General features: G+C 51.3%; 1 protein-coding gene across 2 annotated transcripts; it reads right to left on the reverse strand.

The window, feature by feature from the left end:
* Positions 1-3,598: 3,598 nt before the first annotated feature.
* On the reverse strand, positions 3,599-18,091 carry Myo1g (myosin IG). Of its 2 annotated transcripts, XM_052197992.1 has the most exons (22): positions 17,883-18,091; positions 16,135-16,343; positions 15,890-15,983; positions 14,923-15,088; positions 14,630-14,683; positions 14,162-14,272; positions 13,825-13,941; positions 13,163-13,387; positions 12,930-13,075; positions 12,186-12,300; positions 11,844-12,014; positions 11,562-11,632; positions 9,506-9,580; positions 9,195-9,327; positions 8,511-8,677; positions 7,902-8,109; positions 7,152-7,375; positions 6,515-6,659; positions 5,265-5,369; positions 4,933-5,046; positions 3,959-4,113; positions 3,599-3,884 (listed from the first exon to the last, which is right to left on the reverse strand). In XM_052197992.1, exons 1-22 carry the CDS (start codon positions 17,993-17,995, stop codon positions 3,728-3,730), a joined length of 3,075 nt encoding a protein of 1,024 aa, XP_052053952.1. In that variant the 5' UTR covers positions 17,996-18,091; the 3' UTR covers positions 3,599-3,727. The 2 variants fall into 2 exon arrangements, with proteins under 2 accessions (XP_052053952.1, XP_052053953.1); XM_052197993.1 differs by lacking the exon at positions 11,844-12,014.
* Between the last annotated feature and the right edge of the window lie 299 nt (positions 18,092-18,390).

Below are 18,390 nucleotides of genomic sequence, written 5' to 3' on the forward strand. Positions count from 1 at the left end.
TATCAATTATTAGTTAAGAAATTCCCCACAGACAAGCCCAAAGGTCGGTCTGATGGAGGTAATTCCCCAATAGAATTTCCCTCTTCCTCTATTTCTCAGTTTGTGTCATGCTGACAAAAACTAGCCAGCACAGGGGCAGAAGATCTGTGGGTCTGTGGGTTTGAAGGGCTGAGAGGCTGTGGGTATGAGGTTTGTGGGTATGAGGGTTTGTTGGTCTCAGGACAGAGGACTAAGGGCCTAGGTGTATAATGGCTAAAAGTTTGGCTCCCCCCTCCCCAAACACACACACCCCTGAGATAGGGTTTCTCTGTGTAGCCCTGGCTGTCCTGGAACTCACTCTGTAGACCAGGCTGGCTTCTAACTCAGAAATCTGCCTGCCAAGTGCTGGGATTAAAGGCGTGTGCCACCATCACAGGCCTGTGCTAAAGGTTTGTAGGTCTGTAGATCTGGGGGCTATGAGTACAAGAGACTTGGAGTCTATGGAGATATGGAACTATGGAGCTCAGGAGTCCAAGGACTTATGGGACTGAGGACCAAAAGGGCTGAGAAACTGATGGCATGGTAGTCCAGCACTTGGGAGGCCAAAGCAAGAATATTGTCATGTGTCTGAGGCTGGTCTGGGCTATGGAGCTCCACACTAATATGGACTACAGAGTAAGATCTTGAAAAAGGAAAGCAAATAGAAGAGATTTGAAAGGCTGTTCAAAGCCTGAGAGGCACTAAAGCCTGACAGGTGGGGACAATGCTGTAAAAGTGCTTAGCTGACCAGAGACATGGGAATGTGTCTACCCTGGCCTCCCTGAGTGGCTGACCTGTAGATCCAGATGCAGCCCTGCTTCCTAGTGAAAGTGATCCTGGCTGTGGCGTAGCATTTTCTATCTAGAAGAGGAGATTCTATCACTTCAGATGCCATACCTACACCCGGCATCCACCATGGACCATGGTTGTCCAGCATCATATCCTGTGAGACCTCAGGGCTGCTCTGTCCTGTTGACACTAGAGCATCAAGGACTATAATCCTGGTGGGTAAGGAAGGAGAGGCATAGGGCTGCTGAGGTTTAAAGCCTGGAGACCATGAGAGCTGCCTTGTGCCTGTAGGATCTCCTTTTGGGGAGACCCCCACTCCATTCTCGGGATAGCGTACACCCAAGGAAACGCGAGAGACCGACTTGATGCAAACGCATGAGGCAGTTTATTATCAGAGTTCCGGGCCGACACATATCTCACATAGGAGACAGAGGAGTCAACCCTGAGGCTCAAAAGTTAGGGGTTTATATAGGAAAAGTCAGGGGGGGTTGGCGCGGTTACACATGATTTGCTGATTCAAACATTGGCGGGGGATTCTGGCACGCAGGGTGGGCTTTTTGGCATACGTGCAGATCAGACCATCAGCAATGTAGGAGGGTGATTTATTTTTGTTAGCAGGAAGGTCACTTTGACATTAGTAAACTACATCCAAGGGACAGGAGAAAGGAGACTCCAGACCAGATAGTGTATGACCCATAGGAGATTGCTCAGGCATGCTCCTTATCTTTTATTGCCGGTCTGTTTGAGGAATGACTCAACCACAACCTTACTTCAAGCTTGTCTGGCGTACCCAGGCTCTAAGTCTGCTTGCTGCCTCAACTATGGATTCTGAAAAGTCCCAACTCTCTTCATGCCAAGGACCAGCATTGGTTTGCAAAGGGGTTCTTGAGAGAAGGGGTATCTGGGAGCATCGAAACAAGGTACTTGAGGTCACATCATGGGTACAAGCTGATGGCCTATGTTCTGCTCGAGACAGATTTCTGTTGCTATTATTTTTATTTTTATAAAGATTTATTTATTTATCTTATGTATATGAGTACATTGTAGCTGTACTGTTGGTTGTGAGCCATCATGTGGTTGCTGGGAATTTGAATTCAGGACCTCTGCTCGCTCTGGTTGGCCCCGCTTGCTCCAGCCTAAAAATTTATTTATTTATTATTATATCTAAGTAGACTGTAGTTGTCTTCAGACACACCAGAAGAGGGCATCAGATCTCTTGACTGATGGTTGTGAGCCACCATGTGATTGCTGGGATTTGAACTCAGGACCCTTGGAAGAGCAGTCAGTGCTCTTAACTGCTAAGCCATCTCTCCTGCACCTCTGTTGTTTTTAAAACTCCCTAGACAGTTCATCTTTTATAAATCAAAAGCCCAGTATTTATTTATGTATCAATTCAGTCATTACTCCGGGTTTTTTGTTTTTTTGTTTTTTTGAGACAGGATTTCTCTGTGTAGCCCTAGCTGTCCTGGAACTCACTCTGTAGACCAGACTGGCCTTGAATTCAGAAATCCACCTGCCTCTGCCTCCCAAGTGCTGGGATTAAGGGTGTGCATGGCCACTGCCCCTCGAGATCTTATATTTTGTATAGTTGACAAATTGTATATTTTTAAACTCATCTTTTCAGCAATTTTCTCCACAGCCTTAAGGGCTGTCCTGAAGATCACAACGTTCTATCCAGTATGGCCTGACAACCCCACACCCAGAATAGCTGTAGCCATTTGTTCCATGCCTGCCAGCTCTCACACATTGTTACTATAACATGCTTGCCAGTCACTGACACAGAGAAGAGACTTAGCTCAGATCGAGGACATGCTTGCTGACCACAGACCCTGTTTTGTTCTGTATGTTCTGAAAGTTCTGTGTGAGCTTTGCTAATCTTAAATTCCACAAAGCAGCCGGGTGATGGTGGCACATTCCTTTAATCCCAGCACTTGGGAGGCAAAGGCAGGCGGATTTCTGAGTTCAAGGCCAGCCTGGTCTACAGAGTGAGTTCCAGGACAGCCAGGGCTATATAGAGAAACCCTGTCTCAAAAAGAAAGAAAAGAAAAGAAAAGAAATAAGCTTTATATAGGACCCACCAAATAAAAGGTCAAAATAAACTGTTATGTCTAAAATATCTTGAGTCAGGGCTGACCACTGGATGGCACTTGTATATGAACTCATTGTGGTTTTTGTATTTCTTTCCTTTATAAGCTGATAGAAGATGTCTGTTGTTCAGATAATTCTGAGCTATGTCCCTGTCTGACCAGTGTTAGGGTGTGTGTTCAATAGACTACTCTTGTTTAACTGAGATCAGTGCTCATACGGTTTGTGTGGAGATTCCTGAACACCAACACTACCATTTTGTTAAGACATTGACACCCTTGTCTCCTAAACTTGTGCTGTCTCAGATTATCATGAAGTCACTAACCTTGGCAGAGAGGACATTCCTCCCAGGAGGAACCTGTATGCTATTTTACAAACAAGCCTTGCATCCACAGCAACCATCAACACTCATGGAGACCCACACCGTTGCCTGTTTCAGGGTCAAGAAACCATGTCATACTGTCCCTTACATGGCCAATCAGGACTCAGCAGCCTTGGGTGTGTAGGGAAGCATGTTAATGGCGAATGCTTCACTCAGACCATGGACTCTACGTCTAGCCTACCTCTGGTTAGGGTCTCCTGAGATCTGAGGTCTTTTCACTCACTTCAGGACTGAAACCTCTGGCCTCCTCTTTTAGTTTATGTGGTCCCACAGTGCATTATCAGGGAATGACTGGTAAATTGGCCAAGGCAGTTTCAGACACACTGGGCACAAATATAACATCTTTATTTTATGATGTTACAGGTAAGAGTGAACAAATTCTAGCCTTTCGTATGGTCTAAGACCTGGGGTTTTGAACCATGTGGAGACCAGGCTAGACTGCCTTGAGCTTGCTCAGTGGCTTGGCCAGAGGAGGGTAAAGGTGTTGCGGCTGCATTGGAAATCTGGCTCAAGCTGCTCTGGCCTGGGCTCCACAGAAATGAGGCGCCGGGCACCACGCTGGCTCAGTGGGATACAGTCAGAGACACGGACCTCCAAGGTTCGTCCCTCCCTGCAACAGGAAGAGCAGAGGGTCAGAGTGACAGAGCTCTGTATGCCCACATCCCTGAATGACCCCAGACTCACCCCTGGCAGTGTGCAGCCAGCATGCCCACCAGCTCCCCAATTCGATTGTCTAGTGGTGGCTGGGACCGGTGTAGACACACTACAAGATCATCATAGCCTTGGGCATGTAGCACCACCAGCTGATCTCTTCCACTGGTCACACTCAGCCCTGTCACCTGAGAAGACAACTTGGGATCAGGGTCACATCAAGCTAAACACTTCCTTCCTGGAGGAGCACCACCTGGGGAGCACTGCCCTTGGCGGGAGTGTCCACTCCAGTGTCCAGCCACCCACCCGCCATCCTTGACTTCCCTCTCTGAGCCCTGCTAACAGAGGGGAAGATTGGCATGAGGTCATGCAGTGGAAGTGTGCGCCATAATAGAAAAGTTTTCATTCTTGTTGTGTGCTGCTGCAACTGGAGAGCTGATATTTGGCTTATTTTACTTTGGGAACATTTTTATTGCCACACTGGCATGAAGTCACTGTATCACAGTGGGTGACACCAACGGTCCTTTGACTCTCACAGCAATGAAGTCACCAGAGGTGGGAGACTCAGATGTTACACAGCCTGATCCCTGACCCTGGCTGCTCCCTGCCCTATGAGAAAAAAATATTGGGAACAAAAAATGCCATGCTAAGGACCAGGTAGCCATAGAGCCAGGCGAAGGAAGGGATGGCATCCCAGAGGAGGTGACTGAAAGCTCTGGTGAGGGCCCAGATCTACACAGGTAGGAGACCCCCTAAAAAAGCAAAGGCAGAGAGAGGGACCATTTGGCGTGGCTTGAACATGAAGGTGTGAAGTGTGTGTGTGGTGGGGTCAAGGAACCTGAGAGAGAAAGCCACGGTAGGTTTGTCAGAGGAGTGCTGACATCCATTGGCTAAGGATGATCTGTTATCTGTTATCCATCAATAGCAAACCATGGAGAGGAGAGGTAAAGGCTTCCGGGGCCCTCACAGACACACTACAGGTGATATAGCATGGCTACAGTGCTCACCGCATCCAGTGGCACAGCCCGCATCACCCGGTACTGCCGTCCAGGCTCCAGCTTGTAGAGATGCCGGTCTGTGAGCAGAAGGGCCCGGTCCCGGCTCTTGCGGAAGCGATTCACCTGCAGAAGAGCTGCCTGAGCCCAGGCTGGTACCGCCCACCCATCCTGCTCCAGACCCAACAGTTGCTCCCTCTCTGTATTCTTTCTTCACTGGCTGACCACAGATGGTGGTTTCTAGAGTATCAGAAGCAACCAGACCTGGGCCAAGGCTGTCTCAGGTCTCTTTCCTGAGTCCCTCCAGACTTTGTCCCACCATGACCTCTAGGCCAAGTACCAACCTTGCGTACATGACTGGAAAAAAGCACAGTTCCGAAGCCATCCTTCTCCCGAAGTGCCTTTAGCTGCTCAGCAAACAGATGAGAGGCTGTGGGGTTGTCAGTGTCCTGAGGACAGATGATGGAACAAGGGGTGTTTGGGATGGGGTCTGGGATCATGCTTGATTGATAGAAACTCTCATCAAAACACCACAACTACCCTTCACCATGTGTGTGCTGCTGTACATAGATAAACAGCTGAACATGGCTTCTATGAAAGCAAAGGGCACGGAACCCTCACTGTTTTGACAGACTAGCCTGTCTCCTTTTCCTGTACATTAGCCTGACTGGCCTGGCCTATATGCATTGTTCTGGAGAAAGCCTTTGGAAAAGAGTGGGTTGCATGTCTCACCCAACCACACAGAGACCCAGGATGGTGTCATAGTTTGCATCAACTGTCAACTTGACACACCCAGGAAGAGGGAATTTCAATTAAGGAATTACCTCCACCAGACTGGCCTGTGGCCACATCCATGTGGCATTTTCTTGGTTGCTAACTGATGTAGGAGGACCCTGTCCACTGTGGGTAGTGTTATCCCTAGGCAAGAGGGCCTGGGTGCCTAAAATGATAGCCGAGTAGGCCAGGGAGAGTGAGTAGCATTCCTCCGTGGTTTCTGCTTCAGACCCTGCCCCAGGTTTCTACTTTTGCTTTCCTGGATGATGCTCTGTAATTTGTAAACTGAAATGGAACTTTGTCTTTCTGAGATGTTTTTGGTCACAGTATTTATCATAGCAACAGAAGGCAAGTGACAAGAGACGGCAAACTTACAGAAGTCAGGTGAAAGTGAAGGGAGCTGGGGTGGTGGAAGTATTGGTGCGTGTGTGCGTGCGTGCGTGCGTGCGTGTGTGTGTGTGTGTGTGTGTGTGTGTGTGCGCGCGTGCGTGCGTGTGTGCATGTGTGTGTGTGTGTGAGTGCACATGTGCGCGTGCATATGTGGTGCTTGTGACTGATGGGGCACTGTAACTGAGAATATGAGGGGCAGTTATACTTGAAAACACAGGACTCTCAGTGTGTGGTCAGGGACTGCTCAGCAGACTCCAAGAAGTGATACAGTTGAAAAATCCCAAAACCAAAAGCACGAACCCTTAGGGCAGGGCCAAGAAGAGGGTTCAACAGGCTAGGCAACCCCAGGGTGGACAGAATAGCTGGTAAAAAACCCATGGCAGTGTCAATTCTCAGCACTCCCATTTCCCTGGACCTGAACAATACTCACAGAGGACAGGTAGTCTCGGGCCCAGGCCCGCTGGCAACCCCAGTCCTGCCGCAATCCTTGCAAGGCCCCCATAGCAGCCACCTTGGCCTTGATCTGGGTCATGTCTGAAGGAGGGATGTTCTTCACTAACTGCCGTGCCCGCCACCTTGAAGAAGACAGAGATCAGAAGATGCCTGTCTTGTTGATCTCTTCTTAAGCTCTTTACCTCAAAGAGCCATTTCTTAATCTGATGTTGACTGCCCTTTGGGTCCTAATCCCTGTCTACCTCTCTGACCTTGGTCCTTTGTACCCAGAGTCTGTAGCTAGGAGACAGCCTCCAAACCTTTAGCATCAAACATCTCTTGTTCTGACACTCGCTTTGTGTTCTCCTTCTGGAGAACTCCTCCTACAGCCATACCAACATGGAGTCCTCATTTCCCTGTCTTGACTAGTTCACTTCCCTGTGAAGATCATGAATGACGCTAGCACAGCTCAGTGCCCAGACAGCCATGGTACATGGGTGGCCAGTGAATGCCACTCAGCCCTATCTTCCTGCTGACGAAGGGTGGAGAGATCAGCGATGTGTCTCCCAGCCAGGCTCAAGTATTCAAAGGATACCGGCTGGCTGGGAAATCGTATGGTGGGCTGAGGATGGTACCTGCTGAAGAGAACACGGCAAGAGTCCTGGAACGGCTGCAGCACAGCAGGAGGTGTTGGCCACACGAGGTCACGGCCATAGAGTGGGGGCTGCCTCGCAGCCTGGAAGCGTCGCTGCAGTTCCATCAGGTGAGCACGCACCTTGTGCCTCCGGAACCAGCGCATGATGGTGTAGATGGCCTTTAGTCGCCGGCAGCGCCACCTAGCCAGGGTGCCCCGCCAAGCCTGGACAGAACACATGGAGTAGACATGGGGTCATTACCAGCCAAGTGACTAGCCTCCTGATTCTAGGTATAGCCCCTCAGCTCTCCTGAGTCTTGTCTCCCAGAAGGCTGGCTTCCATGCCTTCTGCTCTTTAGAGCCAGTTCTGTCTGGAGGCTTGTTCTTGGGTAGGCATGTGGCCCTCGAGGACAGACAAACTCTGCAGTCTCTCAGAAGAGAGGAGCTCATCTATCTATACCAGAACGTGTAAGTTTGCACTTGTAGATGCCCTAGGAAGAAAGCTTGTGTGGGAGAGAGGAGGGGATGGAGATTCTCTCCATGGCTCCTGGAGACGGAGGACATGCCTAGAATGTGACCATCAGAACTAAGACTGAACATCCTACAAGTCAAGTAGCCAGGGACCCACACATGACTTCAAAATATCAGGAACACCATCAGGAGTGGGATAGGGGAGGCATATTCTGCACAATCCGTGTGGAAACCCGTCGCCGCCATGGGGGGGGGTGCACTTAACATCCTCTCCTCTCACCTTCTGCAGCAATAATACAATGATGGGAATCAGGCGAGCTCGGCTCTGCTCCAAAGTGACCAGCGTCCTTGGGGATCGGATGAACAGCTTGCTGTGGCCAAAGGCCACGTCCCCTTGCAGGCCATGCTGTTCCAGCAGGGCGCCCACCGCCTCCCTGTCAGAGCCCAGCAGGTGGTTGGGCCACGTGTACTCACAGGTCATCTTGTACCTGTCACCACAGGACACGATGGTGGGTACCTAGCATCAGGCAGTACACACGAGTTCCCCTCCCTCATCAGCTCTGGGAAGAATGTAGGGGGACTAGGAGTTCTCAGAGCTGAAATCATGCCAGTATGCACTTGGGACAGCTGTGGCACTGCGGGGGCATGCCCTCACCACTTCTTCCTATGCCTGCGGCGTGTGCCCTCACATAGAAGCTCACACATGCACATGTGTTCACACACATCTTCCAGGATTTTCTCACAGACATTTTGGTGCCTTGGGGATGGAGGTGCACTGGCTCTAATTTGCATAATGACGTAAGACATTATTTAGGGTCTCTCTGCTCCCGCCCCCTAAATTCCACACGGAGGCCATGGCTCACTTTGCAATGGGTGTGGGAGCTTGTACCTGAGCAGGAATCGAGGGTAGGGCTGCCGGGAAGCAAAGCCAGCCCTGCGGACCCTCACATTCTCCAGCAGTCCCAGGTATTCAACCTGGTGCCGACAGTGGGCTTCATCGAGCCGCCCAGCCACCTTGTCTTCATTGGGTTTGATGCAGCGCACATAGAAGGGTTCCTGTAGGGAAAGGGGGCGCTCAGGGGCCTGAGCCAGTCACTTCTGTGGGTCCTGCCTCAAGAAGTCAGGGCTTCTCTGGTCCCCAAGGGCCTGGGATAGCAGAGTTGAGACAAGTGACATCCCAGCAGAACAAGGCTCCCAGAGGCCTGGAGCCTAGCCAGGGCTCAGAGCTAGGTCTGTCCAGGAAGGAGATAGGAGCCCTCCACCCCCACTTCCTCCCGTCTTCCCAGAGAGGCTGGCATTTCTGGATGTTCTGTGGTTAACACACCCTTCTATACCCTCCCCACCAATTGCTCCTCTGACTTTTGGCCCAAAGTTCCTCAAGAAAGCTTAATGCCAATTTCCTGTTTGTGTGACTCCCAGCCTTACCCAAGAAGCAGGGGGCTAGGACTATGCTGGCTTCAAAGTCTGCCATTGCTCTGTCCCTAGTAGGGCAGACAGGGTTCAAATGGAGAGAACAAGAATGCCCCTCCATGATGTGTGCCCAGGGCACAGAGAAGGGTTGGAAAGGTAATACCTTGGAAGCCAAGTTCTCCACCAGGGCAACCATGGAATTCTTAAAGAGTGTGCCGGCTGTCAGGGGACGCTTGGTCACTTCTGTGATGTCCTGTTGCCCGTCTGGCCACATGGCACGCAAGGTGGGATCCATGCTGAAGACATGTGCTGCATTTACCCAGATACCCTGGCAGGGCAAAGCCCACCTGACCCAGTACGGCTCATGTAACAACATAGTTTTAGTCTTGGACCTCAGGCTGTCTGTGAGTTAAGTAGGGATTAGACCCTAAAGTCCCTGAAGAGTCTAGTCCTGGCCCAGCAAGTCACGCTCACCTATTGTACAGCAGCCGTTTGAAGTCCTGGAAGAGAGAGTCTCTATTCTTGTCAATGAAGCCTTCCACAGAATACCTGACCAAGACCAGAGTGGGAGAGTAGATTAAGGGCCAGGCTACCAAGAAGGCCCCCACCTTCTGCCACCTGTCTCTAATTTCCTGACTGATTTCTTCCAGCCTGCTACCCTCTGCTGGGTCCCTCACATCTGCATTCACCTTGTCACCTACACCTGTACTCCTCAGGACAAGTTTCCCTCCTGGGAAAGGACTCAGAGGTTAAGGCCTGAAGCCAAGCATCCCAGCACCAAATCCTACCGCTTCCACATATGCACTGGGTGGCTTTGGAAAAGCTTTCTTATCTCTTTGCTCCTCCGTGTACAATAAATGCTTGCACCGAGTCTACTGAGTTTCTATAGATACCAGCAATTACAGTAACGATGAACTTCAACTTTGTGACATAAGAAGCCCTGAACAATTATCTGGTTCTTGGACTTCTAGAAAGTTTATTGATAAATATTGGCTCTGCTTGTAGCACCAATGAAGATCAAAGGCATGGGCTACTGTGAACAGCTAGACGATTGTCTGTTTCCTCTCCTTGGGAAGCTTACATCAAACACAGTATTTCTCCAAATTGCCTCAAATCCGCTTTAGAGAGAAATGAGAGATAAATTATCAGTTGTCATGGCAACTCCAGAAAGAAAATCGAGGCTTTGATGCTCAGAGGCAGTGTGCTGGAGAGTTTTTATCAACATGATACAAGCCAGAGTTGTCCGAGAACTGGGAACCTCAATTAAGAAAATGACCCCATCAGATTGTACGCAAGTCTGTGGGACATTTTCTTTTTTATAATGTGGGATATAACCTTTTTTAAAAGATTCATTCATTTATCATTATTTTATGTGTATGGGTATATGTCTCTGCATCGCTTGTGTCTATGGTACCCTAGAGACCAGAAGAAGGCAGCAGATCCTCTAGGACTAGAGTTACGGACAGTTGTAAGCTGTCATGTAGATTCTGGGAATCAAACCCAAGTTCTCTGGAAGAGCAGACAATGCTCTCAAACACGGAGCCATCTCTCTAGCCCTGGGACAGTCTCTTGGTTGATGTGAGAGAGTGCAGACCACTGTGAGCAGAGCCGTCCCTGGGAAGGTGGTCCTGGGCTGTGTGGGAAAGCAGGTGAGGAAGCCAAGGGAAGCAAGCATCAAGAGCGTCTCCCCATGGCCTGGGTTGCAGGTCCTGCCTCCGTCTCCCTCAGGGATGAACTGCAAACGGAGTATGCGACTGAAAGCAACCTTTTCCTACCAAAGTTGCTTTTGGTCATTGTCTTTATCATAGCAATAGAAAGCAAACTAGGAGAAGTTGTCGGAGGACCACAGTGAGCCATCACCTGAGGACTAATTATCAATGCAAGATCTTAACCAGGACATGATGGTAGAATCCCAGTAACTGGAAGGCTGAGGTGGGAAAACCACAGGTTCTTGGTTAGACTGGGCTCTGTAGTAACAACCTACGTAGATCATATAAAGGCTGGGGATACAGCTCACGAGTACAGTGCTTGCCTACCATACACACAAGGACCTAAATTTGATCGCCAGAACCAAAAAAGAAAGAAGAAATAAAGGAAGGAAGGAAGGAAGGAAGGAAGGAAGGAAGGAAGGAAGGAAGGAAGGAAGGCAGGCAGAAGAAGGAGAGCTGGAGAGATGGTTCAGTGGTTAAGAGCACTGTCTGTTCTTCCAGCGGTCCTGAGTTCAATTCCCGGCAACCAAATGGTGGCTCACAACCATCTGTAATGGGATCTGATGCTCTCTTCTGGTGGGTCCGAAGACAACTACAGTGTACTCATGTACAATAAATGACTAAATAAGTAAATAAATAAATCTTTAAACAGAAAAAAAAAGAAAGGGGAAAGAAGGGAAGAAAGAGAAGAAAAAGAAAAAGAAAGGTAATGCAGGATTCTGGCTTTCTGGGGTTCACCTTCCAACCTGAAAGTCCCTCAGATAACAAGGATAGAGTAGGGCTCTATAGTGGGTATTTTGGGATTTTAGGGTGGGACTTACGTGACATCCCCTGCATAGTGTTTGATCTGGAAGTCTCGGCCAAACTCCATGGTCTTGTCTGTAGGGCAAAGCTATGGGACAGGCCAGGGTAAGACACAGACAACGGGGACAACTTTGTCGTTTACAGGAAGGGACAGTCCTACAGTCACCCTTGCTGGACAGAGGTAACTGTGACTCTAGGCCAACATCAGGCTAAGTTGTCCAAGAGCCCCAGGAGGCATAGCCTCGGAACTCTGGGTGCCCCACCCTCTGGGCCATCACAGCCTGGGACAGCTAAAACACCTGGCGGCTGGAATAGTGTGGGTGGTGGCGGTGGTGCGTGTCCAGGGTCTGCAGAAAGATCCGGTCGGTGATGGGGCCTGCCGTGCTGCAGGCCTCATCCAGCACAGCCAGGATGCCTCGGCGAGGCTGCTCGACAAGTTCCACAATGGTGGCGTTGTTGAAGTACTCGATCTGAGGTAGAGACCGCCAGAAGGGGGGCTCTAGAAAAACTCCTGACACCAGCCAGTCATGTCCCCCAGCATGGTGCTGCCTTAGCATCCTCCAGTTCACCTGAGGCTCCAAAGGCCCCATCCTCCCTGACTGCCGCCAACTCCCCTCCCCCAGCCCAGCTGCTGTGCTCACGCTCTGCCAAGCGATGCCCTCTCGCTCGTACTCCTCCTGCTCTTGCTTCAGGATAAGCTGGATAAAGAGCTGCTGCAGCTTCTCGTTGCAGTAGTTGATGCAGAACTGCTCAAAGCTGGGGGGCAGGGTGGGACCTTAGAGGGGTGTTCACTCCTTGGGAGGTGGGTAGTGATTGGACAGCAGCCTCACTTCTAACGTCTCTGCACTGTAGGTTACAGACTCTCCACCCTACGACTCCCTGCCCTAGACTTGGGAGCCACCATCAAGAGAAGTGAAAGGCTGGGTGTAGTGGTACACGTCTTTAATCCCAGCACTCGGGAGGCCAAGGCAGATGGAGCTCAAGGTCGGCCTGGTCTATAAAGCAAGTCCAGGACAGTGGTGGCTTTAATCTCAACACTTGGGAGGCAGAGGCAGTGGGATTTCAGAGTTCGAGGCTAGCCTGGTCTACAGAGTGAGTTCTAGGATAGTCAGAACTATACAGAGAAACCCTGTCTCTAAACAAACAAACAAACAAACAAACAAAAAACAGAGAGAGAGAGAGAGAGAGAGAGAGAGAGAAGAGAAGGGTGAGCCACCCCAAATTTTCCTGCCATCAAACTACCTAACTGGCTGAATGCACAGAGAAGGCAAACAGAGTACTCAAGGAAATTCTAAACATTTCTTCTTCCTGGAGTAACCAAAGTTTCTGGTGGCCACAGTGGTTACGGGGTCCAAGGCACAGATGGGGTTGACTGTGTTGCCTACCTGTTGACAGGGAACACCTCAAAGCCGTAGATGTCCAGCACACCAATGACAGTGTCCTTGCCATCGCGACGAGGGTCCCGGCCCCGGGGCTCCATAATGCTATTGATCTTGTCCACAACCCACTCAAACAGCCGCTGGTACATGGCCTGGGGCAGAGCATGGTGTTTTGTGCTCCCCGCCCACCGTTCCTATCACGCCTCCACAGTTTCTCCTTCCCACCGCTCTGGGAATACCTTTGCACAGGCATCCCGGGCATAGCTGGCCTCAGCCGCCGTGTGGCTCTTCTCAATGACTTCTCGGCCTCCAGAAGCCACTGTTCGAGCCAGCAGAGTTCGAAGAACAAGGTCTCTGGGGGTGGCTGTCAGCGTGGCCACGTGTCCTACCAGGGTCTCATCAGCCACTGCCAGGCCTCCTTTCTGTGGTCCATTTTCCTCTGCCTCCACAAACTCAATGTTTCCCTGGTGACAAAGGGACCATGAAACAGGCTAGGCTCCATGTCTCCAAGGAGTCTAGCTCTCCTTTGGATGGAGAGAGGGAAGAAAGGCAGAGAGTGTGGCTATGGGAGTCACAGCTTCCACTTATGGTACTGTATACTAATCACTGTGGACTACAGACATGGCAGAGTTCTAAAGCCTTCAACTGGGGCCTCTCAAAGAGAATTGAAGCCGGTAGTTGCTGAGGAATAGCTAACAGGCCTGATACCAGAGGCTTGATCTCTAAGGCTCGGCTGTTAAGGAGCACAGCCTGTTCCAGACCCTTCCTGGGCATTGTCACCTCAGACTCCACAGAGGAGGGAGGCAGCTCATCTGGAACATCCCCAGTGAGCCCAAGCCTTCCCCTCTGGAGGCTCCCCGGCAGGGAGTTAGCCCTCCCAGGTCTTCCAAGCCAAGCTCACCAGGTGCAATATGGCGGCTAGGATGCGACGGACAGACTCCATCTCCTCGGGACTGAAGCCAATGATCCTCATGGCCTCCATCACTCCTTGGTGACTCTTCTCGTCACTGTCCAAGGCCTAGGGGAGAAGGTGTTTACCACCCAGGCTAACATGGGCCCAGGACACCTGCCCTTAACAGATTTCAGATCTCCATCTCTGGTACCTGCTCACCCCATTTCTTCTCCTCTATGGATCCCCATTTCTCCATCCCTGGCTCACTTGCTCACCCCATATCTGCCCTAAGCCAATCACTGTCCACTCCCTGAGTCTGACTGAGACCTGTACCCCTTGCCCTCACATTGTGCACACCCATGTTGAGCCCAGCTCCCTGGCGTGTGAAGTTATACATAGCAGGATTTCTCTCCAGATGCAGTCCTTGCAGCTCTTGGTCCTCACTGCCTCGAAGCAACTGAAGCACAGAAGTTCTTTAGTTAGGACCCCCTCTACCAATCCCATCCCCCAACAGACACAGGATGACTCAGACATAGAAACCATAGAAAAAAACTGTCCCAGGGCATGTTCGTATTCTCTGGATGTCCCATGTTGGGGACATCTTTCAAGGCTCTCCCACCCTTCGGTGTCTAGGGTAAGGTATTGTTTGGGATAGAGGTTAGGGGAGTAAGATCAGTGGTTGGGGGCAGGTTAGTGTGGGGTAAGGCGGGGTAATTGGGGGCAGTGAGGAAGGGATGGAGGACAGGCCCAGCCTCCTGCCCCTCCCTGCTTCTCCTGTTTGCTAGCTCTTATCCCTCTCCACTCAGAGGCTTACCTGGTAGAAGGCATGGAAGTTCCTCTCACCCACATGCTGCTTGAGAACCCTAGACTGAGGCAAGAGGGATGGTTGGATTCCAGTCTGGGGGTGGGGTACCTGTTCCAGAGACCCCATCATGTGCTACCCAGGTGGCCAGAAGCTGGAGAAAGAATGCTGCACCACGGGGACACAGAAGCCCAGGGAAAGGCCACTAAGAACTCTGTTTTCCTAATACGCAACATCAAGTCTGTGTTCCCAATCCTCGGAGGATTTCCATGGAGGGGAAGGGTCTCCACAGCCAGGCTGCCCACCTTCTCCAGCAGGTAGCTGTGGATGTGTCCTCCAACGGGATCCCCCTTGAAGTCGAAGTTGATGTCCATATACTTGCCAAAGCGGCTGGAGTTGTGGTTGCGATTGGTGCGGGCATTGCCGAAAGCTTCCAGCACACAGGTGGACTTAAGGAGTACGTCCTTCACCCTGTGGATGGAGGGGCTGGGGGCTCAGTGCAAATCCAGAAAACATCCCCATCCAGAAAACAGTCAGAGCATCTCAGGATGGGCCAGGAAGCTGAGCTGCCACTGAGTGACTTAGTGGTCCACCGTGTTCAGTTTCCCCGGCCATAAGACCTGGTGTCACACACGCTGTCTGGGTAGCTCTGGGACCAGGACAGGTGCTCAGCAAATGCTATGTGCCTGTTCCCTGTGACCCATCTGTTTGGTAGGAGATCTTTCTCTACAGAGAGGTAGTAGTGACAGTTACATGCTGGGAGACATGTGTCTTACAAGTGTCCTGCCAGCCTCTACCACAACATCAATCACGACAGGAAGAGACAGGCTCAGACTTCTGCAGGGTCTGGATGAGGAGTAGTACAGGGCCAGGCAGACCAGCCCATTGTCTGGATCAGGCAGCTGGAATTTGTGTGCCTGACTGACCCTCTCACTAGACTGCCAATTTCTTCAGGTTTCTGTGGGCTCCTCAAGATATTCCCTGTCCAGCTTTGAGACACTTCTGATAACTACCTGTTGTTACCACCCCCTCCCCCCACCAATTGGCATATACATACCTTGGCTGGATCTCACCTCCTATGTCTGAAAGGTCCTTGGTGTGGCCTTACAACTTGGGGAGGAGCCTGGAGCCTTCCCAACAGAAAGTGCCTTAGGCTGGCCTTTACCTTTCTTTTTTCTTATTCTTTCTTCCTTCTTTTATTTTTCCTTTCTAGTCCAAGGCCCTTCTCCTGGCAAAGAAGTTTCAACCCGGCTGGGACCCCCAAGTGCTCACCTCTCTACCTCAGCCCTCTGGCTTGGGTTGGTGACAGCAGCAATGTACTGCATGATGTGCTTGCTGGCCTCTGTCTTCCCTGCCCCACTTTCCCCTGCCGAGAAGACGAGAAATGAAAGAACCAACTGGGTGGGGTACCCCTAGCCCAGATCCTTGTCCCAGTCCAACCCATAGACGTGGAAGCCCCAACACCCTTATTTATTAATCAGGCATGGCTCCGGCACCTGCTTCACCGGGACAGGTACCTGAGATGACGATGCAGGTGTCCCTGGATCTGCGCTTCATGGCCTTGTAAGCAGCATTGGCCACAGCGTAAAGATGAGGTGGTCGCTCATAGAGCTCCCGGCCCTGGTACTTGGCGATGGCCTCTGGCCCATACAATGGCAGTTCCTGGTAGGGGTTCACGGATACCAGCACCTCACCAATGTAGGTATAGATACGGCCCTTCTCAAACCTGAGTATAGCAGAACAAGACCTCTGTATTCTCGTCCATGAGAGGCCCACATGGGAGGCCTCAAGCAGCCAGCATCTTCTCCCCGAAAGAGCATAGAGAAAAGGGACCTCATTGACTGAAGACCCCTTGGTGCCATCCTGAGTAAGCAGAGCCACCCAGAGCGGTCCTCAGCACAGTGAAAAGGGCGTGGTCCACACTGCTTGCTGCCAGGATGCTCAGGTCTCAGGGACCAGGGATATCCATTCCACAAAAGTAACGGACTTGTGAAAGAACCCTGGGTCTTTCACAAGAATCAGGGCTGGTCCCAGGTGACCCCTGCAGAGCAGCTGGGCTGAGGCTGAGAAAGGGGGACTCTTCTAGAGCAGGGGGCCTTGGTTGTTTCCTGTCTCAGAGTCTAGGCAGGACCAGATCCGGAAGGGGACTCGCCCTGCCCCACCCAAATCATAGGGTGGTGATTTGCTAGTCTTTGCACCCCCTAGCCATGGCCACCGCCCCTCTCAAGCACATCTCAGACTCCTCCACCCTTCCGTTCACAAACCAAGGGACAAGTGAGCAGACGCCCAGGGCTGTACCTCTCTTGCATTTTGTGCTCTGGGAGCACCAGCCTGTCTGCTCCTTGGGGCCCCAACTATCCTCCATGTGTGGGGCCCGCCCAACCCGTGGCAGACCTCTTCAGGGTTCCTCTTTCTCTGCCCCTTCTGACAAGTTACTCCCAGGGACTACGAGTTGTGTGAGCTGAGGCCACTGTCCTCCTCGGCTCTGCGTACAAAGCAAGGGAGGGCGTGCTCTGAGCTTGCTTCTCACGAGAATGAGGTAGACCAACATAGCGTGGAACTCATTTCCTGGATAGTGCTCTCCATGTGTCAGCCCGGGGCCTCCATTTCTGTGCCTAATAAGATTCCTGGTCCTCAACTGCTCTCGAAGGGACATCCTAGCACACAGTAGATCTCCCTAGGAGGCAGGCATGAAGTCTAGCCACACACAAGGCCATTTGACATGCTATGCTTCTAGCTCCTAGACCCCTCCCTGCCTTCTTCTTTGGGAAAGCAGGCTGCTGTGTCAATTCTTGTAGTCATAGCCTGTGACCCCTCCCATGATCAACTCCCAGACCAGAGCATCATGTCAGCTTGCTTCGATTATTGCGATTCTGAGGTGGAGCCCACTTCGCTTTGGAGTTCCTTAGGAAACTCAAGTCAGGTCCCACACGAGCAGGTTACAAAGAGGAAATGCAGTACAGTTCCTGGTCCCCATGCCTTTGACCATCTTTCTCAGGGGTCATCACACTCTGGGCTTGTCAGCTAGGGTGTGGCGAGGACGAGTGGGCAGCTCCATTTCTGACAGCTGGTTACTTTCTGAGTGCCCATGATCTCCTGGAGATGCTATCATTTCAGCCTGTATTGTGTAGGTATGCATAGCCCTGTCCCCATTCCTGACGATGGGACCAGGGTACCTTCCTTGCTTCTCTCAAATCTGCATGGATGAGAAGGGGGGAAGGAAGGAAAGAAACCCAGCACCCCAGCACCCCCACCTCACATCTACCTGAGCTGTAGGTTCTTCATGAAGTCTTCCATGGTCAGTTGGTCCAAAAGCACAAAGTCTGGCTTCCCGTACTCAGGGCCTTCTTCGTCCTCCATCCTGTTCAGTGGAAGCATCCAGGCCAGGGCGCCAGAGCCTTCTGTACAGAGGTGAAGGGGAAGACAGAAAGGGGAGGCCCAGCCCCGCCTGACTCCTGCAGTACTTCAGTAAAGTAGGAAGTGGGTTCTGCCCAGGGAGTTTGGCCCTGCCCACTTGCTACTCCCTTGCTTGGGTGCTTCAGACATTGTTTCCTGCTCCCTGGCTCCATGCCTAACGGTCTAGCTCTTCCCAAACTAGGCATGGTGGTACATGCTTGCAATCCCAAGTACTCCAAAGACTAAGAGCCTAAGAGCAGGCTGGGATCTGGGATTCCCCTTCCCCTTGCCTCTCTCTCTCTCTCTCTCTCTCTCTCTCTCTCTCTCTCTCTCTCTCTCTGTCTCTCTCTCTCTCTCTCTCTCCTTTCTTTTCTCTA

Source organism: Apodemus sylvaticus, chromosome 11 (assembly GCF_947179515.1).
Source record: "Apodemus sylvaticus chromosome 11, mApoSyl1.1, whole genome shotgun sequence".
Classification (NCBI taxonomy): Eukaryota; Metazoa; Chordata; class Mammalia; order Rodentia; family Muridae; genus Apodemus; species Apodemus sylvaticus.